We start from the raw sequence: 22,821 nt of genomic DNA, 5'->3' as shown, positions 1-22,821 counted from the left end.
ATTCAAGTATTGCCCGGACCAAATCATCCGGCGATGCATTCCTGAAACTGAGACCACAAGCATCCTCAATTTCTGTCATACTCTTGCTTATGGAGGCCATTTCAGTGCCAAAAAGACCGCTCACAAAGTTCTTCAAAACGGATTCTATTGGCCCTCCCTGTTTCGAGATGCATACAATTTCTGTAAATCATGTGAAAAATACCAAAGGCTCGGATCCATGTCCCGAAGAGACATGATGCCCCTCACTCCCATCTTAATAATTGAAATTTTTAATGTGTGGAGAATCAACTTCATGGGACCATTTCCACCTTCTTATGGCTATGAGTACATCCTTGTAGCGGTGGATTATATTTCCAAATGGGTGGAAGCCGCAGCTACCAGAACCAGTGATCATAAAGTCGTGATTGAGTTCATTTAATCTAACATCTTTTGTCGTTTTGGTACGCCTCGAGCAATCATCAGTGACGGCGGATCACATTTCGGAAATCATTATCTTAAATCCGTCCTTTCTAAGTATTCTGTCATTCATAAGGTTGCTACACCCTATCATCCTCAAACGAGTGGTCAAGTGAAAGTATCTAATCGGGAGATTAAGCACATCTTGGAAAAAATGGTTCGACAGGACCGCAAAGATTGGTCGTTAAGACTAAACGATGCGCTTTAGGCTTACCAAACAGCTTATAAGACGCCCATTGGCATGTCGCCATATCGGCTTATCTTTGGACAAGCTTGTCATATCCCGGTAAAATTAGAGCACCGTGCTTTTTGGGCCATAAAAGGGCTCAACTTTGATCTTAAACAGGCCAGCTCTAATCGTGCTTTGCAATTAAATGAACTCGAGGAAATGTGTAATGATGCGTATGAAAGTGCCAAAATCTATAAGGTTGCCCCGGGACAAAAAGTTTGGCTCTTCAATTCCCGCTTGAAACTATTTCCTGGTAAACTCCGGTCAAGGTGGGATGGTCCATACCTCATCAATTCTGTCTTTCCTCATAGAGCGGTTGAGCTTCAAGATCCTGCTAATGGATCTCTCTTCAAGGTTAACGGCCAACGCCTTAAGCCTTATACTGATGGCATAGTCCCTATTCAAAAAGTTGAGAAAGTCCTATTGACGGACCCAATTTATAAGGACTAGTGCGCCATGCTAAGCCTGGTTCGTCTAGCTATCGACATTAAATTTAGCATTCATGAGAAGCAATTCTTCTGAATTCTTATCTTCCATCTTCTACATGTCTAGTGACAAGACTTCTCCGAGAAGTGGCGAAGTCGACCAAGAATGTGCATGTTTCTTGAAATGGTTCATCAGGCACTTTCAACTTCGGGAAATATTTCATTTGGTCATTTTCATTATGACCCTATCTTTGTTCAACTTCGGGAAATATTCGACGCCGTTTAGACACGTCTCCCATTCTATCTAAAGTTCTTAGTGTTTGCATCTTATGACCGTTGTGGTGAATTAGTTCGTTCCATTTCATTCTTCACAGTCACCATGACCCAGTTGCTCTCCAATCTATGTTGGAAGTTCATGTGCTTCCACCAGTGTGTTGGAAAACCTGAATTGGCTGCACAAGGCAGCATTACAAGAGCTCCGCGGGCGCCCGCCGCGCCACCGTAGGCGCCAGCGAATCATGCCAGTGCACTCAACAGCACCGCGGGCACCCGCCGAGCGTCCGCGGGCGCCTGCGGTTTCCTTCCGCTGCCACTTAAATGGGTTTTCAAGCCCATTTGGTTTCTTTTAAACTCTTCCCATTCTCTCTACTCTCGCCCTAACCCTCTCAAACCCTACAACCATCCGTCTCTCTCTCCCAATATTCATCTTCCCATCTCCAATCTCCATCATCATCATCCAATATCAAAATTCCATCCTCCTTACCCATCATTCAAGCTTGCAAAGCCTTGGTTCCTCCACATTGGGTAAGTCTCTCTTCTTCTTCTTTTACTTCTTTGATTTTGTGATCAATGGAGGATGGGATTGATGTGGCGACGGTTGGTGAATTTGTTGGAGTTGTGCATGGTTGATTTTAGGTACAAAATTTTGGGTTTTTCAGTCTCTAACCAACATTTTGCTCTCTTCCCAATTGTGCCGCACACCAGGTGCTCGCTAAAAGTCCTGAACCAAATTTCTTCATTCCTATGGCTCTTAGGGTTATTTCCAAGCATGCTAGGTCATCCTAGGGCCCTTCTAATGCTCCTCCGCCCCCAAATTGGGCTGAATGGCCAATTGAAACCGAAGCTCATTTTGACATTACACCTACTTTCGAAAGTAATGTGGAGACCGCATGGTCCGTCCGCGAATTGAGGGCTCATGGCCTATCCTCTATTTTCAAACCGCGTGCTCATTCGTACTTCCCGCGTGTGGTCCGGCTGTTCTATGCCAACATGATCCACTCATGTGAGGAACCGGACAAAATCAAAACCACCATTGATGACTATGATTATGAATTTGACCTGGATGACCTTACTATGGCTATGGATTGCCCCTTGATTTCGCAAGTGGATGAGGTAGGACTTCCCCTTTATGTTGAAGGTCCCGATCAGCCTACCTTAACGGACATTATGGGAGAAATTTTTCATGGTCAATTCACCGAAAACAGAGCCACAAGCACCAATAAATCTTTCTTACCTTGCCGGCTATGGTTTCTCGATTCAGTCCTGGCTAAGAACGTCCTACCCGTGCCAGGCCATTCCGAGCGCAAGGGGGAATTTTTGAAAGCCCTCTACTATGCTGAAAAGGAGTGTTGGTTTTGTGTCCCACAACTTGTCTGTGACCAATTGCTTAAAATCTACAAGGAATTAATCTTGGTTCGGTCGCGCACCACCACAACCTGGGCATTCCCATTTCCATACCTTATTACAAGGTTGCTCAAAAATATGGGGTTCCGAGCTCCGTGGTGAACAGAAAGAGAAAAATGTGTTGCACTTCAACCTTGGGGTCTGGAAGTCCAGCATAGCTCAACTTCAGACGTCCCGTCAGGCTCGCATTGGTGATGCGCTGGATTGGGGAGCTCTGCCCCCCCCCCCCTGTGGCTCCTACTCCTCCTCCTCCTGATGCCCCCGCTTCTCCAACTGCCACTTTTGTCCCACCGTCAGATGTCATGACTCGCGCCGACTATCTCGCTTTGGATACTCGTCTTAATGCTTTTTTCCTTGCGCTTTGATGCTATAGAGGGTGCCGTCCAAAAAACCCAGGAGAATCAAGAGATTTTGCAGGCTATGCTCCAGTCATTGATAGACCGAGCGCCAGGCGCATTTGGCATTTCTTTTCCAGTTCTTTTCAACTTTTAACTGCATCTCTTTTGTTAGTTTGCATGGATTTTAGCTTTGAAATAAATTGCAGTTATAGTTAGTAATTTTTGGATTCATTTGATTCTTACTCTGTATAGATGCTTTTGACAAGTTTTTAATTTCAAGTGTGGGGGTATGCTCTTGGAATTCACAAAGTGGCTTATTTTTGCACCGCCACTCTATTCCTCCTTAAGTTGGTACTATTGTTCTTTGCACTATCCAGTTTTCTTTCTAATTCTCTTATCCTTTGTCTTCTCGCATTGAGGACAATGTGACATTCAAGTTTAGGGGTGCATGTGCTTTCATTCGTATGATTTTTGCTCATTTTTGTTTTGATGCTCATAACTTAATAAAATCATGTTGTTGAAAGCAATGATAGTGTAACCATGGAACTTGTTGAAGGTTGAAGCATGTACTTAATACTTTGTGTATAGAAGCCAAGCTAATTTTTGAAAATAAAGAAACTTTTGAAATAAGCAGGTTGATTCATAGTTGGTTTGTATAAAGACTTCAATTAAATTCTTGTCGGATTTCATACTCTTTTATGCTTCACATTGCACATTTGCACACCGGAAACCTAATCGTGAGACATGCAACCCAAATTGACCTTGATTGGGACTCAGTGATCTGAATTAATGACCCTAATGAATGGATACCCTTGGAATATTAAAAAAAAAAAAAAGCAATTAATGACCAGTCGAAGTTCGTAGCCTTTCCAGCTCGAGTTATTAAGCCCTAGGAGTGTTTCTACACTTAGCGCCCTAAAACCATCTGGTTTGGGAGTTGTTGGCCCAACACTTGTTACATGTGTTGGTTAGAAAGCTTAAAGAACCTAGACATTACACGGTTATTCAAAAATAAATAAATTTGGTTCGTCGAAGTTCGTAGCCTTTCTAGCTCGAGTTATTAAGCCCTATGAGTGTTTCTACACTTAGCACCCTAAAGCCATCTGGTTTGGGAGTTGTTGGACTAACGTTTGCTACATGGGTTGGTTAGAAAGCTTAAGGGATTTCGGCAGTGCACAACCAATAGTATGCTTTCTTTTGTGTTGAATAATAGAGTTCTCAATAAGCAACAAAAGTTGCATTGTGAATAAACTATGCCATGGGGACCTCATTTTGAAGGAGATTTAAGGATGTGAAAATGTGCTCTTGGGATTGGAAAAAGAGGGTAAAAGCCGCATATTGGGAATTCGGCCCACTATCATTGAAGTTAGAGTTCATGTTATTCAAGAGAAGATAATTGAAGTTTTTATATAGAGCTTAATGATTGCTGCATTTAAGATTGAACTTATTTTAGCCATTTTTGCCATTTTGATTATTAAGGCTTCATATATGCAAGATAGTCTGTTTAATGGAACTTTCTCCATTTTTTTTTTTTTTTTTTGTCATTCCATGTTACATTTGAGCTTCATAGATAAATTTCTTGCTTAATGATTGGTGCATGTTGTCATTTTTGCTAGATTCTATATTTTGTTTTGCTAAGGGACTAGTAAAATGTAAGTTTGGGGGTGTGATAAGCGCCGAATATTTCATATTCAAGCACCCTTATTTGCATTAGTTAAGTCCATTAGTTGATATTAATGCATAGTTTAGATTTATTTGTTTATTTTCATCTTCTTTTAGGTCGGTCTCCCCAATTATGGTTAAAGAAAGCAGTTTTGACACTTTTTTGAAGAATCGAAGCGCGCCATTGCTAGGGACCGTTATCTAGGCCAAGTTCGTGAACCATCATGTGCACAAATATTGTGGCATTGATTCCAGTATGACAATTATGTCATCGGTACAATCCAAAATGGCCAAAGAAAAGACTGCAGGCCATGAGCACAGACCTCCGCGGGCGCCAGCGGAGCTCCTGCGATGCACCTTCCAATAGCTCATCTCACTGCCTTGTTTCGCGGTGCCTTGCATAGCAGCCGCAAGAGCCCCCACGCCCTCCCGCGAGCGCCCGCCAAACACTCTAGAGCCATCCTCGCGAGCCACAGCTTCCGCGAGCGCCCGCCGGCGCCTCGCTGGCGCCCGCCGTCCCTCTGCAGGCAGTTCACCTACCCCTTTTTTTCAGCATTTGTGTTTCCTTATCTTCTTTTTATGTGGTTGAGATTGAGCCACAAGGGGGAGCTCAGGATTTTGGAGTATGGGAAGTAGGTTTTGGAGGATAAAAAAAGGGGATTTGATTTTTCATTGGATATATCTCATCTTGGCAAGATTTTTGGAGGGAGAGGAGAGCAAGGAGATAGAGTTCTTGGGGCTACAAGGAGGGAGCTCAAAAATGGAGGTTGGATCCAAGCTTCTTCATTCTTTTAAGGCTCCCATGGGTAACTAAACCTCCATCTAGGGAGGTGATGAGGCCCCTCCCTTGTAAGCATGTTCTAATTTAGGTTATATTTTGGGACAACAATGTATATTTTTGGTCTTTCCATGATCTAGAGCCTCTATTTGTTGTAATGGATTTTAAATGTTTATAAATGGTTATTTTGAGTTAATCATCTTGTCTTAGATGGTTACTTTTCCTAATTATATTGCTAGCACTTTCATAATGACAATGGAAGTTGGATCATGGAATGGTTTTAATGGCATGGAATTGGAGAACTTTGATAGATCATTGCGTAGGTGATGCCTTTGATGGTTTATACTTATTTCTTACCTTCATGTGCTTCATCATTTTATCTAGGGCTTGATAATCTTTCATTCAAGTAAATGTGGTTAAGCTACATCTTAATTAGGTAGTCTAAACATGTTCACCTTTGATGGATCATGCTTGCTTGAGATTTAATGTACATCTTGTTGATTATATGGCAACGATGTGTTGCTATATATTTCTTGACCATTATATATTGTTTTTCCCTAATTTAGCTCTAATCTGGCATGTGTATAGGGATAGAGGCAGATTCACTTCCCTAGTCCTCTTTACTTGTATTTCATCTCATTTAAATTCTTGAAAGCTTTTATTTTATGCATCTTAATTTCATAAGCTTAAGTGACAACCAACAAATCATCTATGAACACCCGTATCATTCTAAAAAAACTCTTGACACTTAGGTTGCCATAGATTAGCGCAGTCCCAGTGGTTTGACTTACCCAACCAATAGCCCTATTTTACAATGATTCATGCTATTGCGAAGGTTGATGTATAATTAACAACCGATCATGTGGCAAACTCTTTACATTAACTTTTTGAAAGAGATTTATCTTGAAAAAACAAACAATATAAGAAAACATACATTACAATTTTGGTATAGTATTCAAGATCTAAGTATAATATTTAAAAAATTATAGCGTTTTAAATTGACTTTTGAACATTTTTTAAATTTTTTTTTTTTTTTTTTGAAATTCCAACGTGATAAGAAGGACATTTGTTTTGCAATAAGTACTAGAGGAAAGAGGACTGCTAGATTGTATAGAAATCAAGGGCCCTTCCATACTCAAAAAAAAAAAAAAAAAAAAAAAAAATCTCATTTCATCCATGAAAGAATACTACATGTGGATGAAAATATGAAAAGCACAATCACAAGACTTTTTTCCTGGCTGGTGGATTGAGCATCAAAGCTTAGTTTTGCATCTTTATACATATTCTAAATAATATATGCAAGACATAAATTACAGGATTATTATATATATATATATATATATATATATATATAAAAGAGTAAATCAAATTATATTCCTTAAAAGTTTATCATATTCATTCTCTAAGTTTCCTATAAAAATCATGGGTCTATTTATTGTTGACTTGTATTCTTTGAAGAAAGAAGACAATAGAAAAAAATAACTGATTTGAAAGCTTTTTGGTGTATAATAGAAATTTATTAATTGAAATGAAGGGTCCATAGTAGGAAGAAAAACAAAATATTCCAGAGGTATTTTGACACGTGATAACACTCTTAATTAAATTTCTTTATTTTTTTTAAATAAAGAAATAGAGTTTTTCAAGATAAATGATATTTTTTTATTAGGAGTGATAGCACATGTTAAAATACCCGAATTTTTAAAATTTTAGATATAGATCGGATAAAATTTAGAAGAAAAAAAAAAAAAAAAAAAAAAAAAAAAAAAAGATCTATATATTGTATGTGGATATAAAATAAGAAAAGTCAGTCAAATTATGGACTCAGGAAAGTTGAAGAACATGAATTATTCATGGTCATTATTTTTTCCAATAATTTATGGGCCTAAATTTTGGACTGCAATAGCACCTCTTTTGTATATAGCATAAAAGATATGCAAGTCCATCGATTAACGCCTCTTTATTAGACTTCTCAAAATTTCATGCATACTATTTATTCCATTATTTTGCCCAATGGAAAAAAGACAAGTGGCGAGTTTTGCCAAGCTTGCCATATTGATTTAGTATTCCAATAATCCAAGAATATGAGGATATGACGTGGAATTGTTAAGGTGGATTATTAATAGAAAGAAGTAACATGGCAAGTTTTAATGGAACTTGCCATGTTAGAGTAAGATATTAATAAATATTCCTTTGGAATATTAATTCTACGGGAAATTAAAAGGAGTGGTGAGTCCCACTAGGACTTACCAAACTTAGGATATAAAGTCCTAAAAGAATGAGAAGATTGCATGAAGATATTACCATGAGTGCAACTTCATGAGAAGGCTAAAGTCAAAGATTCAAACAACCAATAGTTTATTGACACATGACGAGTTTTATTCGACTTGCCACGGTAGATTAATTCTGTTTGAATTTATTTGGAAGATCCTATTAATATAGGATACCAATTAAATGGGAATTTTCCATTTTTAGAACAAAGTTGACCAAGTCACAAGAGGGAATGTGGAAGCAATATTTTCTCCTTATTTTTAGGAGACATCAGCAACTGCTCAAGCCAGGTCAACCTTTTTGCTAAAATTCAGCAGAACATGGGAATTCAGTTTATTTCTTTAAATATATATATATATTTAACCCACGATGGAGTAATTTTTGTGAGCCCATGATGCCTGAATTCTGATGAGGCGAGATTGAAGAGAGTTTGCTAGAATTTGGGAAGTGCATCACAACCATGACGCCATGAAGCAAATATGGAGGTTTTAGCCTGAAGTCAAGGAAAGCGTGGTCTATTGAAGGAAAGAGAATAGGTTAGATAAACTACCCATGATGAAGAAGTTACTAAAGTTAAGGAGATCATGGCGACATGAACTCCAAAGCCTAGAAGGAAAGTCTTAAGATGGAAGTTACTAAAATCCAAGGGAATGTGGTTGGCAGAAGATCGTGGGCAATGATGTATATTCCTGGATATATATATATATATATATATATATATATATATATATATATATATATATATATCTTGCCCATGAAGAGAAATATCGCTGAAGTTTTGGGGCCACGACATCATGATACAAAGACTAGAATGGAAAGCTCAACTAGAAGGAAGTTCCCCAAAGCTAGGAGAATGTGATCTACAAAAAACTTCCTTATATGTGCATGATATATATTTGTAAGGAGGGTTCTAACAGAAGTGAAAGACTACTATAAGTCATGGGACACTAGGCTAAACAGGAATATATCGGTTGAAAGTGGTGGAAACCTATAAGGAAACTACCACTAACCACGGGAAGTTATCAAGGGTCATGGGTGACAGGGCAGCAGTTGGTGAAATCGTGTCTGAAGTTAAGGAAAGGAGTTGACGGCGTGAGGAAGAAGAACAAAATCATGGGACACTTGCCAAGTCACAAAGAGAACACGTGGGAATTCATTCTGAAACGACCCATGACGCAAATTCGTTGAAGACTAGAGAGGACGTGGTTGAAGTCTACAACAGAAGATGGATAAGATGGAAGAAGTTACAACCGCTGAAGAATCATGGGACATGTGGCAGTCCGGAACCATTCCACGTGGAAGCTGCTGAAGTTGCCACACCTAGTTAATGCATGCATGAAGCTCTATAAATAGAACACTTAGAGCTAGTTTACAAACCCTGTTCAAATCACACAGCAAAACAACACTTCAATATCTTTTCATTCATGTAATGCACCTTCAATATGTTTAATTCAAGTCCTGCACTTATTATTCCTACTTTCCAGCACTTTACTTTGAAGTCCTACACTTTCAATACCGTTTTCCTTTCCACTAGCCATAGTTCAGTCTGAAAGTCCTTTTTCAAGGCAAAAAGAACACTTGAAGGTGGTAATTCCAGTCCTTCATTCGATCGCCTGATCCTTACACTCTCCTACTGGATAGTTGCTCGGATATCCACTTTGGAACGACAGCAGTTCCTGGCACGCCTGACATCCACTCCTACTTTCCACTCACCTGGAAAGTGGAACCTCTGTTTTTAGGAGCCGAACATTCTTGGCACGCCCGGCGGGACCTTCTAGACAGATTGTTCAATGGCCAGTGGAAGAAGGCAAGGAAAGTCTGTCCAAGACACTTCCGAACTAGAAGAAATGCAAGTCAGTGAACTTCCAGTGGAAAGTTCACGATTCGCACCTAATGAAAATGATATGGTGGAAAATTTTGCTCAAACAATAGCAAATGGACCCATCATGGATAACATCCGCATGATGGCAATGCAGCAAGATAGGTTTGCGCAAGACCAAGCTAAAGTCACTTAAGACTTAGCCAGAGTTGCTCAAAACCAATCTAAAGCTGTTTTATCTCAAGATCGAAAGTTTGAGGAATTGGTAGACCGAATCTCTCAAAGGTTCACGTCTATGTTGGAACGGACCCTTGGAAGCTTAAACTAAGGTTTGGCCCCTCGGCCAAACGACTCTGAAGGGTCTCAACAGTCGGCCTTCCAAGCGAGCAGGCCAGCCACATTTGTTGAAGGGAGTTCCTCTCAGCAACATGCAGGGCCGTTCCCTCCAACTTAGCAATAGGTGCAGTCCCTTCCAATGGCGCAGACTTACATTCTAGTTACACCGGTGACTGCTCCAGTGGCATAGATGACTGTTCCATAAGTTACGCCCATGCCAACCATTCAACAAGTTCAGAATCCTCCACCTGTGGCATTTCCACAGCAGACTTGGCATGATCAGCCTGGCCAACCATGGCCATACCATAAACCACAAGCACAACAAATTGTTCCACCTGTGAACATTTAGCCAGCCGTACCTGTTCAGGCAAGGCCACTACCTATAGTCATTCTAATGGCGGTTGGGGGGCAACCTTTTCCAAGGGAGCCACTTCTTAACCAAGGAGGAAGGAGCCGTGGTAGGAACAACTATGCAGATGCCAACCCTTTGCTTATGGCAGATGGGGGGCATCAGGTGGCTAATCAACCTCAAGGTTGGCCAGATAACAACCCTCCACTACCTATGGTGCTTGACAGAGGCCAACTTGCAGAATTCCTTCAACAGGAATTTGGCCTAACTCGAAGGGGTGGAAGGCCAACTTACAGAAAGCCCTATCCAGAGTTCAATGATGAAGTTGAATTTCCAAGAAATTTCAGAATTCCAGAGTTTGCAACATTCAATGGAGAGGGTGAATAGTCTACTTTGGAACATATCAGTCGGTTCATTGTTCAGTGTGGAGAAGCAGCAGCCAATCCATGGCTGAAAGTACACTTGTTTCTAAACACACTGACGGGATATACTTTCAGGTGGTATTCCAACTTGCCAGCCAACTTCATTCAAAGTTGGCAGCAATTTGAGGAATTATTCCATACTCAGTTCTATAGAGTTGAGCTTGAAGTGTCCATGGCAAACCTTTTCAAACTTCATCAACTACCTGGAGAGTCTGTGATGAGCTTCCTTTCCAGATTCAGGCGGGCCAAGTTCAAATGTAATTTGTCTTTGCCACAGGAAGAATATGTGAAGATGGCTGTAAACGGCCTAGAATTTAAACTTTGCAAGAAGTTTGAAGGTGTACAGTTCCATGACTTGTTCGACTTGGCTGTCAAAGTGGCTAAGTATGAAGAGCTCCTTCGTGAAGAGCAAGATAGGAAGAACTCTTCCAAGGGCACCTACTATCGTGATCCTAACTATGAGGTGTATACCACTGAAACTGAAGGGGAGTTTGAAGTAAATGTAGCCGAGCTCAACATAAAGAAGGCCTATACTTGTGAGGCCTTGACAAAACCAAAGTCAGCCACGGCCAACTTGCAGGCCATCTCTGGTTCTATGTAGAAGGGGGCAGACTCTTCTAAAAGTTACTCTTTTGACATCTCTAAATCCGAGCAAATCTTTGATTTGCTCATGGCTGACAAGCAACTGATTTTCACAGCGGGCCACAAGATGCTGTCGGCTTCAGAAATGGCCGAGAAGGAGTATTGCAAATTCCACAATTTGTGGAAGCATTGCACTAATAATTGTGTTATCTTCCGCAACATTGTGCAAAAGGCAATCGAAGATGGCCATTTTAAGTTTCCAGAAAAATCAGAAGTCATGGGTGTTGATGGAAATCCTTTCCCCAAGGTTGTTGCAACAAATGTTGCTTCCATGGTTCTGGAGCATTCCAAAAAGGAGGTGGACTTGGTAAATCCAGTGACCAGTGGAAAGTTGGAAATTCCAAAGGCGGCAACATTTATGGGGAAGACAGTAGCTAAGTTGGAGAGGCAACTCCGAGAGGCCCAGATTGCTTTAATCTAACAAGGTTGTTGCCCCAAGTGTAAAGTTCAGAATGAAGGTTGCCGTAAAGACTTTCCAAAAGAGAAGTAGAATGAAAAGCCCTCCAACAGTGACTGGGGTCAGAAAAGGAAAGTCCATGACCGGCTAACTTTCCAAAAGGTGGAAAACATAGTTACTGTAACCATTCCAGAGAAGAAAAGCCGGGTTCATCCATAAAGAATGGCAGCAGAGATGAAATCTGAAATTCTTCCAAAGAATTTGGAAAGGAGTAGAATTTCCTATCAGCCAGGTTCTCATCCTCCTAGCAGAAAGTTTGAAAGTAGTAGACGGTAAGATAAAGGTTCTGAAGGTGACAGGCATTCCAGGCCAAGAATGGCCTCGGAGGTATGGGTTAGAAGGGAAAATGAGCGTCTCCAACAAAGAATGGTTAAGCCTCCCATCTTGCAAAGTAACAGGTGGGAGAGGCTTGATCATCCTAAGTTCCCTATCCATGATGATTCCTATATGACCCGCCCACAAAAGTGAAGGCAACAAAGGAAGAGGGCTGATAGAAGAAAGTTATGGGAGAAAGACCATGGCTGGTCCAACTGGCCAAAGAAGACTACTAAGCCGTCAGACTTATCAGAACTTCCAGCTAGAGGAAAGGAGAGAGATCCTGATGATTTGCTAGATCTTGATTTAGAGGTTGGAAATTCCTTGACTACAAACAATCCTCCTACGAAAGATGAAACAGATTTGGAAATTCCCAGCAGTTCTAGTAGCAGCAAGAAAATTTGTTTTGGGAGCCTTCCAGGTGAATTTACTTGCAATATGGTAGTGGTTCTTCCTTTGTTTTTTGAGCCTCAGCCAAATCAGCAAATTCAATGGAAGGAGATGTAGTAGATACAAGTCCTCCCATGGAAAGTCTTGGACAGTCTAGTTCTGGGCCAACCATTATAGAACCAAATAATGGTATTCAAATAGAGGAGGTCTTTGAAGATGAAGCTGAGCATCTCCAGAAATTAAAGGGGGTTGTGATTGAAGAGAACAGCCCCACGAGGCCAAAGAAAATTGTGTTGGAAAAATCACCATATGGCATGACTCAGCAGCTTAAACCTTTGTACATCAAGGTGCTAGTGGAAGGAAGGCCTTTGGCAAGAGTTTTGGTGGACAATGGTTCGGTGTTGAATGTTATTCCAGTCAATGTTATACGCATGCTCGGAAAGTCCCCTGAAGATATCATTCCAACTGATGTGTCCATTAGTGAATTCATGGGAGGAATAGTGAAGACGCAAGGAATCCTACCATTGGAGTTAACGGTGGAAGATAGAACTTCCATCACAGCCTTCTTTGTTATTGAGTCTACAGCGGCTTATAATTTGCTCTTAGGCTGCGAATGGATTCACCCAAATTTTTGCATTCCATCTTCGCTCCATCAAATGCTAATATTTTGGGATGGAGATGAGGTAAAAGTGGTGGAAGCTGATAGCCGGCCATTTGTGGCAAGGGTTTATGATGTAGATGCTAAGTTATATAGTGAAGAATTCGTTCCAATCAGATTTATTGGAAAGGATAGCAAGGGCCGTCCAAGGAAGGCCACCATGAGAAGGACTCTTATGGAAGAAGATGTAAGGGAGTTTTTCCAAGAAACACCAAGGCCAACAATTTTACCCAAGGCCGGTGTTCAGCAATACATTTCAAACAAAAGTTTTTATGGAAAAGAAATCTAAAGAAAATAGAATACTTGGCCAAGCGGTTAACTGCTGCCTTGCCAGGTTGAAAGCATATCTAGCCGAACTATGGTTGGAAAGGGCTGCTATTGCTGGTACTTCATTTTCAACCAATGTTTTGGAGATTATGAAAGATACTGAAGACAAGTTGGATGCTATCCAGCTGACAGACTTGAAGGTGGCGCCAACGAAGTTAGACGATCTCAAGGCTGAAGTATAAGATCCACTTTTGGAAGTTAATCTTGGAACAGAACAGGACCCTCGGCCTACCTACATCAGTAAGCTTTTGGAACCAACCTTTAGAGAAGAATTGATTTCCTTACTTGAAAAATACAAAGATTGCTTTACATGGACCTACGAGGAAATGCCAAGTCTTTCCAGAGAGCTGGTAGAGCATAAGTTGCCAATTAAGGAAGGTTTCAAGCCTTTCAAGTAGCCTCCAAGAAGGATGTCCCAAGAAGTTGTTCTAAAGGTTAAAGAAGAGATAGAAAGGATACACAAGGCTGGTTTTATAAGAACCGCCAGGTATGTTGACTGGATTTCTAATATAGTTCCAGTTGTTAAGAAAAATGGCAAGCTAAGGGTATGTGTGCATTTTCAGAATATCAATCTTGCAACTCCAAAAGATGAGTATCCCATGCCTGTTGCTGACCAGTTAGTAGATTCTGCTGCCAAGAATGAAATTCTTTCATTCATGGATGGACATTCCAGGTACAACCAGATTTACATTGCAGAGGAAGATATTGCCAAGACAGCCTTTAGATGTCCAGGTTCCATTGCAACCTTTGAATGGGTTGTCATGCCATTTGGGTTGAAGAATGCCGGAGCAACATATTAAAGAGCCATGAATGCCATATTCCATGACATGATTGGCCATTTCTTGGAAGTCTACATTGATAATGTGGTCATCAAGTCCTCGGTTAAAGATCAACATCTCTACAATTTGAAGATGGCTTTTGAAAGGATGAGGCAGCACAAGTTAAAGATGAATCCTTTGAAGTGTGTTTTTGGGGTTTCAGCTAGAAATTTCCAAGGTTTCTTGGTCCACCAAAGAGGTATTGAGATAGATCAAAATAAAGCAAAGGCAATCATTGAAGCAAAGCCACCGTCCATCAAGAAAGAGTTGCAGCGATTCCTCAAAAGCAAAGGCAATTATTGAAGCAAAGCCACCGTCCACCAAGAAAGAGTAGCAGCAATTCCTCGGCCAGGTTGGATATTTAAGGAGGTTTATTGCCAACCATGCTGGAAAGACTCATGCTTTCTCCCCTTTGCTAAAATTGAAGGATGCTTAGGAATTCAAGTGGACAGAACAGCACCAGTAAGCCTTTGAAGGTTTGAAAAGCTACCTGGCCAACCCTCCAGTGTTGATGCCTCCAATCAAGAAGCGGCCTTTAAGATTAAACTTATCGGCCGCCAATGAGTCCATTGGAACTCTATTAGCTCAGAATAATGAATGGGGGAAAGAGCAAGCCATATATTATCTAAGTAGGGTGCTCACTCCAGTGGAATGTATGTACACTTCCATTGAAAAGTTGTGCCTTTCCTTATACTATGCGGCTATGAAGTTAAGAACCTATATGTTGCCAGTGGCCGTATATATCATTTCTCAAACAGATTTGATTAAGTATATGCTTTCAAGGCCTTTGATTACTGGACGTATTGGAAAGTGGTCATTGGCCTTAATGGAGTTTTCCTTCAAGTATATTCCACAAAAGGCAGTCAAAGGCAGGGGGGTAGCAGAATTTCTAGCAGATCATCCATCCACTAAGATAGATTCAGAAATATGTGATGAGGTGGATAATCTCTACCTTGACTACACACCTTGGACTCTCATGTTTGATGGATCAAGCACTCATGATGGAGGTGGAGCTAGAATAGTCATCATTTCTTCGAAAGGAATGAAAACCAAATTTTCTTTCTTCTTGGATTTCAAGTGTACAAACAACCAAGCTGAGTACGAGGCACTAATTATTGGGCTGGAGATTCTGCTAAAGCTAAAGGTGGAGAAGGTCCAAATTATTGGAGATTCCAACTTGATACTTAGCCAACTATCTGAAGAATATAGATGTCTTAACTGGCATCCGAGGCCTTTCCACTCTTTGGCCTTAGAGTTACTTTGCTAGTTTGATGATTTCCAACTCAAATATTGGCCTAGACATTTAAATATGGAGGCTGATGTTCTAGCACAATTAGCCTCTCGAGTGAAAGTCCCACCGGGTGTGTAAGAAGCTCTGATCACAATTAAAAGGATTTTTCCTTCGGTAGAGTTACGGTATGAGATGGCAAGTCATTTCCAATCTGAAGAGCCAGAAAGAATCAAACCTGCCAATAAGCCATGGGAGGTTTTCAATATTGATATAGATGGATTAGATTTGGATGCTTGGAGAACACCAATTATCCAATTCTTGCAGGAGCCTAGCTCCAAAGTGGACAAGAGAATTCAGCTTTTCGCACCACATTACAATCTGATTGATGGGGACCTCTACAAGAAGAGTAAGGAAGATGGACTTTTGTTAAGATGCCTCGAAAAGGATGAGTCCATGAGGGTAATGGTGGAATCACACCTTGGAATATGCGGAGCACATCAAGCTGGAATCAAGATGAGGTGGCTCCTTAGAAGGTATAGTTATTATTGGAAAGGTATATTGAAAGATTGCATAGAATTTGCTAAGACTTGTATTGCATGTCAAGAACATGGCCCGATCCAAAGAGTTCCAGCTATTAATATGCAGTCGATAGTAAAAATATGGCCATTTAGAGGGTGGGCTTTGGATTTTATTAGAAAACTAAGGCCTCTATCTTTAGATGGCCATACTCACATAATGGTGGCAACAGATTATTTCACGAAGTGGGTTGAGGCTATTCCATTAAAGACCTGTGAGCAGTCAACAGTGATTGATTTCATCAAGAAGCACATTATACACAGGTTTGGAATTCCAGAGACTATCACCACTGACAGAGGTTTTTCCTTTGTTGGAAGCAAGGTCTTGGATTATTGTGCTGAGTGTGGTGTACAAATGATAAGTTCCACTCCATATTTTACCTAAGCAAATGGACAAGCAGAAGCTTCCAACAAAGTAATTCTCAACATCCTTAAAAAGATGATTGAGGATCATCCAAGGGAGTGGCATCACTTGCTTTCTGAAGCTCTTTGGGCCTACAGAAATTTAAAAAGGTCAAGTACGGGCATCACACCATATATGCTTACATATGGGCATGATGTCGTCCTTCCAATGGAGATGACTATGCAAGGGTGGCTTTCCAAAATAGGCTAACTCTAGCATATTACAACCATGCCATGTTGGCAGAATTAGAAGATCTTGATGAAGTTCGTCTCAATGCCTTAGACCATATTATTACTCAAAAGAAGAAAGTCATGCGAGCATATAATAAGAAGGTCAAGGCGAAGACATTCGTTGAAGAAGACTTGGTATGGCAAGTCAAGTTTCTACCAGGAGTCAGAACATTGGAGTATAGAAAATGGACTCCTAATTTGGAAGGTCCTTACTTAGGAGAACAAGTCCTTGGAAAAGGGGCTTATAGATTGATGGATATAGATGGAGGGTCTTATAGGCACCCTGTGAATGGTGTGTACTTGAAAGAGTACCACCCTTCCATCTATGAAGATTAGAAAACAACACTCATTCAACCGGCCACATAATGTGGCTGGTACCTCCCCTTTCCAAGTTACCAGAAAGTTGGAAAGGAGGAATGTTGACCATATTTTGGTTATTCTGGTAGCTAAGTCAAAATGGAGGAAGGATTCATTCCAGTAAGTGGCTAAGTACTTGGAAACGTACATTGGCTAAAGTTAGGAAGCGGACTTAGTTGAATTTCCAAGATCAGCTGATTTCTTAAGTATGGAAGACTTCATTGAGGAACTGGCTACGCTACGTGTTCCAGCATCTGTTCATACTGGAAATTGTTCATCTTGCTTGTATATACATGCATTTCCATTATGGCAATTTCTTTTATTTCTTTGAATTTCCTTTGTTATGGAAAGCCAATTATATGCCTATGCCTTATTGTAAATATATGTGAAGAAATTATCCAGTTTCAGTGACTTAGAAATTTCTTTTCCATATAAATTATGAAAGAGGCATATGCAAAAGGTTGGGAAATAGAACGTTATCTCATTAGATACTAGATTTCATTACAAAATTCAAAAATGGCCTCCGAAACCTAGGATTGGCCATGCAAAAGTACCCATTACTTATTTCTTGTCCACAAGTTTTCCAAAAACAACCACACGATAGAACCACAAAGAGAATCACATGAGATCAAATAGAGGCAAGAACACATCCAAGTTCATTCCAAAATTTTCCTTGTTTCTCCAAGAACAGCCACTACTTTAACCTTTGCATCCTCAAATTTAGGAAAGGCTTCAACTCGCTTTTCCCATTCTTTCCTTAAAGGCTCGGACGCATTGACAAGGGCATTAGCTGTTTGGTCCAATTCAAGTTCTTCACGTTCTACTTGTTCCAATTCCCTTTGAATTTTGGCCAGTTCTTCATTCAGTTCTTTCTTGATCATAAGCTTTTCAGCCCGATCCTTGATTTCTGGGTAGGATTCTAAGGAGAGTTGGAAATCCTCAAAAGCCTTATCTCTGAGCTTGGGTTCCTTTTCATACTCAGAAATTGCGGAAGTACTGGAACTTACATGGCTGACAATGAATTGGAGTTGACGTTGCAGCTTAGTTAAGGCAATTTGGATAGATTCTAGAAATGTAGGATGTTTTTTGAGGGTCATGATAGTGCTGGCCAGACTTTGGTGGAAAGAAACCACATCTTCTATATCATGGGCAAGAAAAGTCAATAATTTCTATTAAGCTACCATGATAGCATCATCTGAAGGTCCTGGAAGTGTGAGGACACTGGCACTTAAAGTAGAAGTACTGGAAGATTTGGTGGCCTTGATCACTTTGTAAAGATCAGCCAAGGTTGGAAGGGCTCTCCTCTGCATCATAAAGGAGGTTGAGGTAGATAAGGAAGGAGTTTCCTGAAATGGAAACAAGTTTCTATTAGATAGAAAGAAAGAAAGGAGGTGAAGTGTAAAGGAATGAAGACTTGCCTCTAGGATGAAAGGAGTATGACCAGTAGCAGTTCCACCAGTTCTGGAAGGAATGGATATTCTAATAGTGGAAGTTGGAATGGGCAGACTTTTCTCATTCTTGATGGTCAAACTCTTCATAATTGAAGCTTAAAGCTCTCCTTGTGCAACTTGGTGATCCAGGTGGATATTCATGAAATTGTGTCCTATAGTAGAGCCCTATTGGTCAAGTTGAAGTTATAAATGTTTTAAAGTGTAAAGTAATGAGATAGAGAATGATAGGGATTGAGACTTACCAAAACAAGCTCTTTGGATGACTTTGGTTTCTTGTGTTTTGGGGAGTCTCCAGTTTGTTTGAACTCTTCTATTTTTTCCAATTCAGGCATGATTTTCCTTTTAGCTTTTCCAATAACTTTTCCGGAAGGGCTACGCATTTTTAGGGCTTTGTTGGAATGCTGAGTAGCGGTTCGCCCTTTGGAAATGTCAACTTCTCCATTAGAAGAATCTTCATCAGAAGAGGATAGTTGGGGCTGAAATTCCTTTTTGACAATGGCCAGTCCCTGTGAGAGGAAATATAAGTAAGGTCCAGAAAATGGAAAGTCAAGTTCAACCAAGTTGAAGTACCTAAGAAGTTTTTCCTTTCCCCTCGCTTTGTATAAAACATCATCTTCCTCTTCTGGTATTTCCTCTTCAACTTCTTCCACTTCCTCATCATCATCACTTGAGGAAAGACTCTCAACACTTACGTCACCACTTTCGGCTACACCCTCAATTTTACTAGCCACTGTGGTGGTTTTCTCTCCACCTTCTTCCTCTTCACTTTCTTCGAGTATTTCCTCTTCTTTATCTGAAATTAACCAAGTCTCAATATATGAAGGGTTGATGGATTTCAAAAGGGAATGGAATTTACAGTAAATACATTAATACTTGGACACAGAGGCTTGAAAGATGCCAATATGGAATCACAGATAGCCTTATGATTCTTGGTTCGGGTGTAGGAGATATAAGCTGACCACCATACATCGAATTCATTGGTTGATTGAGGCTTGCTAATATGGCCTTTGAAATTAAAAGCTATTTTTTCTGCTGCATAGGCTTGGTCAATCGCTGCAAATTGTTTAGTATCTGTAAGACGAACACGTTGGTCAAAGAATCTATTGTAAGATTTGCAGGGTGGCAAAGGAATCATTTGGGTAAAGCCCATTTGCCTTGCTAGTTGGGTTGGGTTATAGAACTCAACGCCACAGAAACTATTCTTCAAAGTAGGTTGAGCAGTGCTGTAATGGAGGTCACGAGCAATAAGGAAGCTGGCCCAAATATTTTTCCAATCTTCAGAATGTTTCTTGGTAGACACTCAGGGAGATGGAACCAACCATGATGGCATGCGACCAATGGCAGTGAATGGATCAAAGAACTCATCGTTTCCAGTCTCACATTGATTGTAGAAATATTCAAAGTTTTCAACAAAGCTGAAAGGAGAAGGATCTGCGGTTGCCAAAGAATGGCACAGAAGGGATTTTCCAGTTGGAGTGATTAGGGGTGAAGTTCTGTTTTAGAAGTACACCTTAAGCCACATTTGTAACAACCAGAAGAGGCCTTGGAACCTTGAAAACTTGGAAGTAAGGAGATTGTGAATACCTCTATATAAATGAGAAAGTACAAGGGGAGCTAATGCTAAGTCTCCATTTCTGGCTAGGGAAACCGCTACTTGAACAAAGTCTTTTGTGACTTGACCAGATGGAACGCATAGCAAGTGGCTAGAAAGCCAACAAATCAGGAAAGCAATGTGCTCATCTTCTTGAACTGGGCCGGTTTGCCTACAGTGTTTAATAAAAGGGAGATAGGAGGAGATAAACTTCTTACTTCTAGTGGTTTTGGTTGGAAAGAGGAATTGTTCAACAAAGAGGGTGGCACTTACGTCATCTCCATGAAGCTTAAGACCTGTGATGCAACAAATATCTCTCAAAGTAGGGCACATCATTCCACATTTAAGATGCAGAGAATTGGTGGTTGAAGACCAAAAGAAAAGGGCTAGAAAGAGGAGGTTCGGATCAAGTGTTACGGAGGACTTACTGATTTGGATAATGTCACAGATGCCCTATTTCTTCCACTGTGAAGAAATTTTCTCGTCCTTGGAAAGATGACTCACCCATGAAGACCAGGATGAACGATATATTGGCCAGTTTCTTATGCTGAATGAGGGTTTTACTCTTTTCCCTTTCTTTGAAATAGGAGGGAACTCTGAATCGAAAGGGAATGGAAACTTACTAGAAGGGTAGAATTCCGCTAATTCAGAGGGGGCCACGTTGGCAAAGGCTGGACCCAATCCAACTGAGGAGTCTTTGAAGTGAATCAGAGGTTCAAGATGAAGTCTAGCAGGGTTTAGAGACTTCAAGAGTACTTGAACTTGGTGACTGTGGCTTCTAATTTTGGTTTTGGTTTGAACAGAAGAAGCTGCCAGGGATGAGCTAGAAGTTGGCTTGGAAGGTTTCTTAGGAGCCATGGTCTGTAATTTTTTCGTGGATGGAGATGTCCTTTAGGGTTTCAGAAGGAGGAAAAATGATAGAAGGAAAGTTATTGGTGAACGATAAGGATGGAGAAGATTTATATAGGAGTTGTCAAAGAGGCATTAAGGTTTAAGATACGTTTTTTAGGGTGAGTAGTTGAAGGATTTCAAAATTCAAAAAGAGTAATAACTAGGATGGTGAGGTTTGACAGCTTTTAGCCGTAAATGGATAGGATTTCCTTTGAGATTCGGGATCATTGATGGAAGAGATTGTTTGTAGAGGAAGCCGAGGGAACAGTCACGTGTGATAGGGATTGTTTCTTTTAAATGATTATTTTGAGTTTTCCAAGAGTCCAAAGGCATGTTAACAAGAAGTTGGGTATAAGTTTTGAAATAAGAAAAAGGAAAGTCAAGAGATTTTTATGGGGAATCGTCTTTTGGGGGCACATGATACTTAGAGGGGTTGGTGATTGGAGGTAATTAATATTGTAGGTGCTAAGGGGATTAATTGGGTTAAGTATTTAAAGGTTAAAAACCATAATGGTGGTATGTTAATGGCGGAATTCAGATCCCACACCTTATTTTTAGGAAGACCCACAAGGCATGGAATTTAGGGGGCATATGTTTATTCCATTATTTTGCCGAATGGAAAGAAGACAAGTGGAGAGTTTTAACAAGCATGCCATATTAATTTAGTATTCCAATAATCCAAGAATATGAGGATGTGACGTGGAATTGTTAAGGTGGATTATTAATAGAAAGAAGTAACATGGCAAGTTTTAATGGAACTTGCCATGTTAGAGTAAGATATTAATAAATATTCCTTTGGAATATTAATTCTACGGGAAATTAAAAGGAGTGGTGAGTCCCACTAGGACTTACCAAACTTAGGATATAAAGTCCTAAAAGAACGAGAAGATTGCATGAAGAAATTACCATGAGTGCAACTTCATGAGAAGGCTAAAGTCAAAGATTCAAACAACCAATAGTTTATTGACACATGGCGAGTTTTATTCGACTTGCCACGGTAGATTAATTCTGTTTGAATTTATTTGGAAGATCCTATTAATATAGGATACCAATTAAATGGGAATTTTCCATTTTTAGAACAAAGTTGACCAAGTCACAAGAGGGAATGTGGAGGTAATATTTTCTCCTTATTTTTAGGAGACATCAGCAACTACTCAAGCCAGGTCAACCTTTTTGCTAAAATTCAGCAGAACGTGGGAATTCAGTTTATTTCTTTATATATATATATATATATATATATATATATATATATATATATATATGTAACCCACGATGGAGTAATTTTCGTGAGCCCATGATGCCTGAATTCTGATGAGGCAAGAATGAAGAGAGTTTGCTAGAATTTGGGAAGTGCATCACAACCATGACGCCATGAAGCAAATATGGAGGTTTTAGCCAGAAGTCAAGGAAACCGTGGTCTATTGAAGGAAAGAGAATAGGTTGGATAAACTACCCATGATGAAGAAGTTACTAAAGTTAAGGAGATCATGGCGACATGAACTCCAAAGCCTAGAAGGAAAGTCTTAAGATGGAAGTTACTAAAATCCAAGGGAATGTGGTTGGCAGAAGATCGTGGGCAATGATGTATATTCCTGGATATAGATATATATATATGTTTTGCCCATGAAGAGAAATATCGCTGAAGTTTTGGGGCCATGACATCATGATACAAAGACCAGAATGGAAAGCTCAACTAGAAGGAAGTTACCCAAAGCTAGGA

General features: G+C 40.2%; 2 protein-coding genes across 2 annotated transcripts; both read left to right on the top strand.

The window, feature by feature from the left end:
* The first annotated feature begins 11,435 nt into the window (after positions 1-11,435).
* LOC132270431 (uncharacterized) lies at positions 11,436-11,828 on the top strand. The gene has a single exon (XM_059771611.1). It carries the CDS (start codon positions 11,436-11,438, stop codon positions 11,826-11,828), a length of 393 nt encoding a protein of 130 aa, XP_059627594.1.
* Positions 11,829-14,883: 3,055 nt separating this feature from the next.
* LOC132270430 (uncharacterized) lies at positions 14,884-15,639 on the top strand. Its single transcript, XM_059771610.1, has one exon. The coding sequence runs from the start codon at positions 14,884-14,886 to the stop codon at positions 15,637-15,639; it is 756 nt and encodes a 251-aa protein (XP_059627593.1).
* Positions 15,640-22,821: the final 7,182 nt, after the last annotated feature.

Source organism: Cornus florida, unplaced genomic scaffold, assembly GCF_030987335.1.
Source record: "Cornus florida cultivar Cherokee Brave unplaced genomic scaffold, ASM3098733v1 CherokeeBrave_3.0.0_Hap2_Chr08, whole genome shotgun sequence".
Taxonomy (NCBI): domain Eukaryota; kingdom Viridiplantae; phylum Streptophyta; class Magnoliopsida; order Cornales; family Cornaceae; genus Cornus; species Cornus florida.
Note: the sequence above shows the minus strand (reverse complement) of the source record. Positions and strands in the feature narration are given on the sequence as shown.

Bases quoted from the DNA above. Each gene is read 5' to 3' on its own strand.
- LOC132270431 (XM_059771611.1), top strand. From the start codon at position 11,436: ATGGCTGACAAGCAACTGATTTTCACAGCGGGCCACAAGATGCTGTCG.
- LOC132270430 (XM_059771610.1), top strand. From the start codon at position 14,884: ATGCCTCCAATCAAGAAGCGGCCTTTAAGATTAAACTTATCGGCCGCC.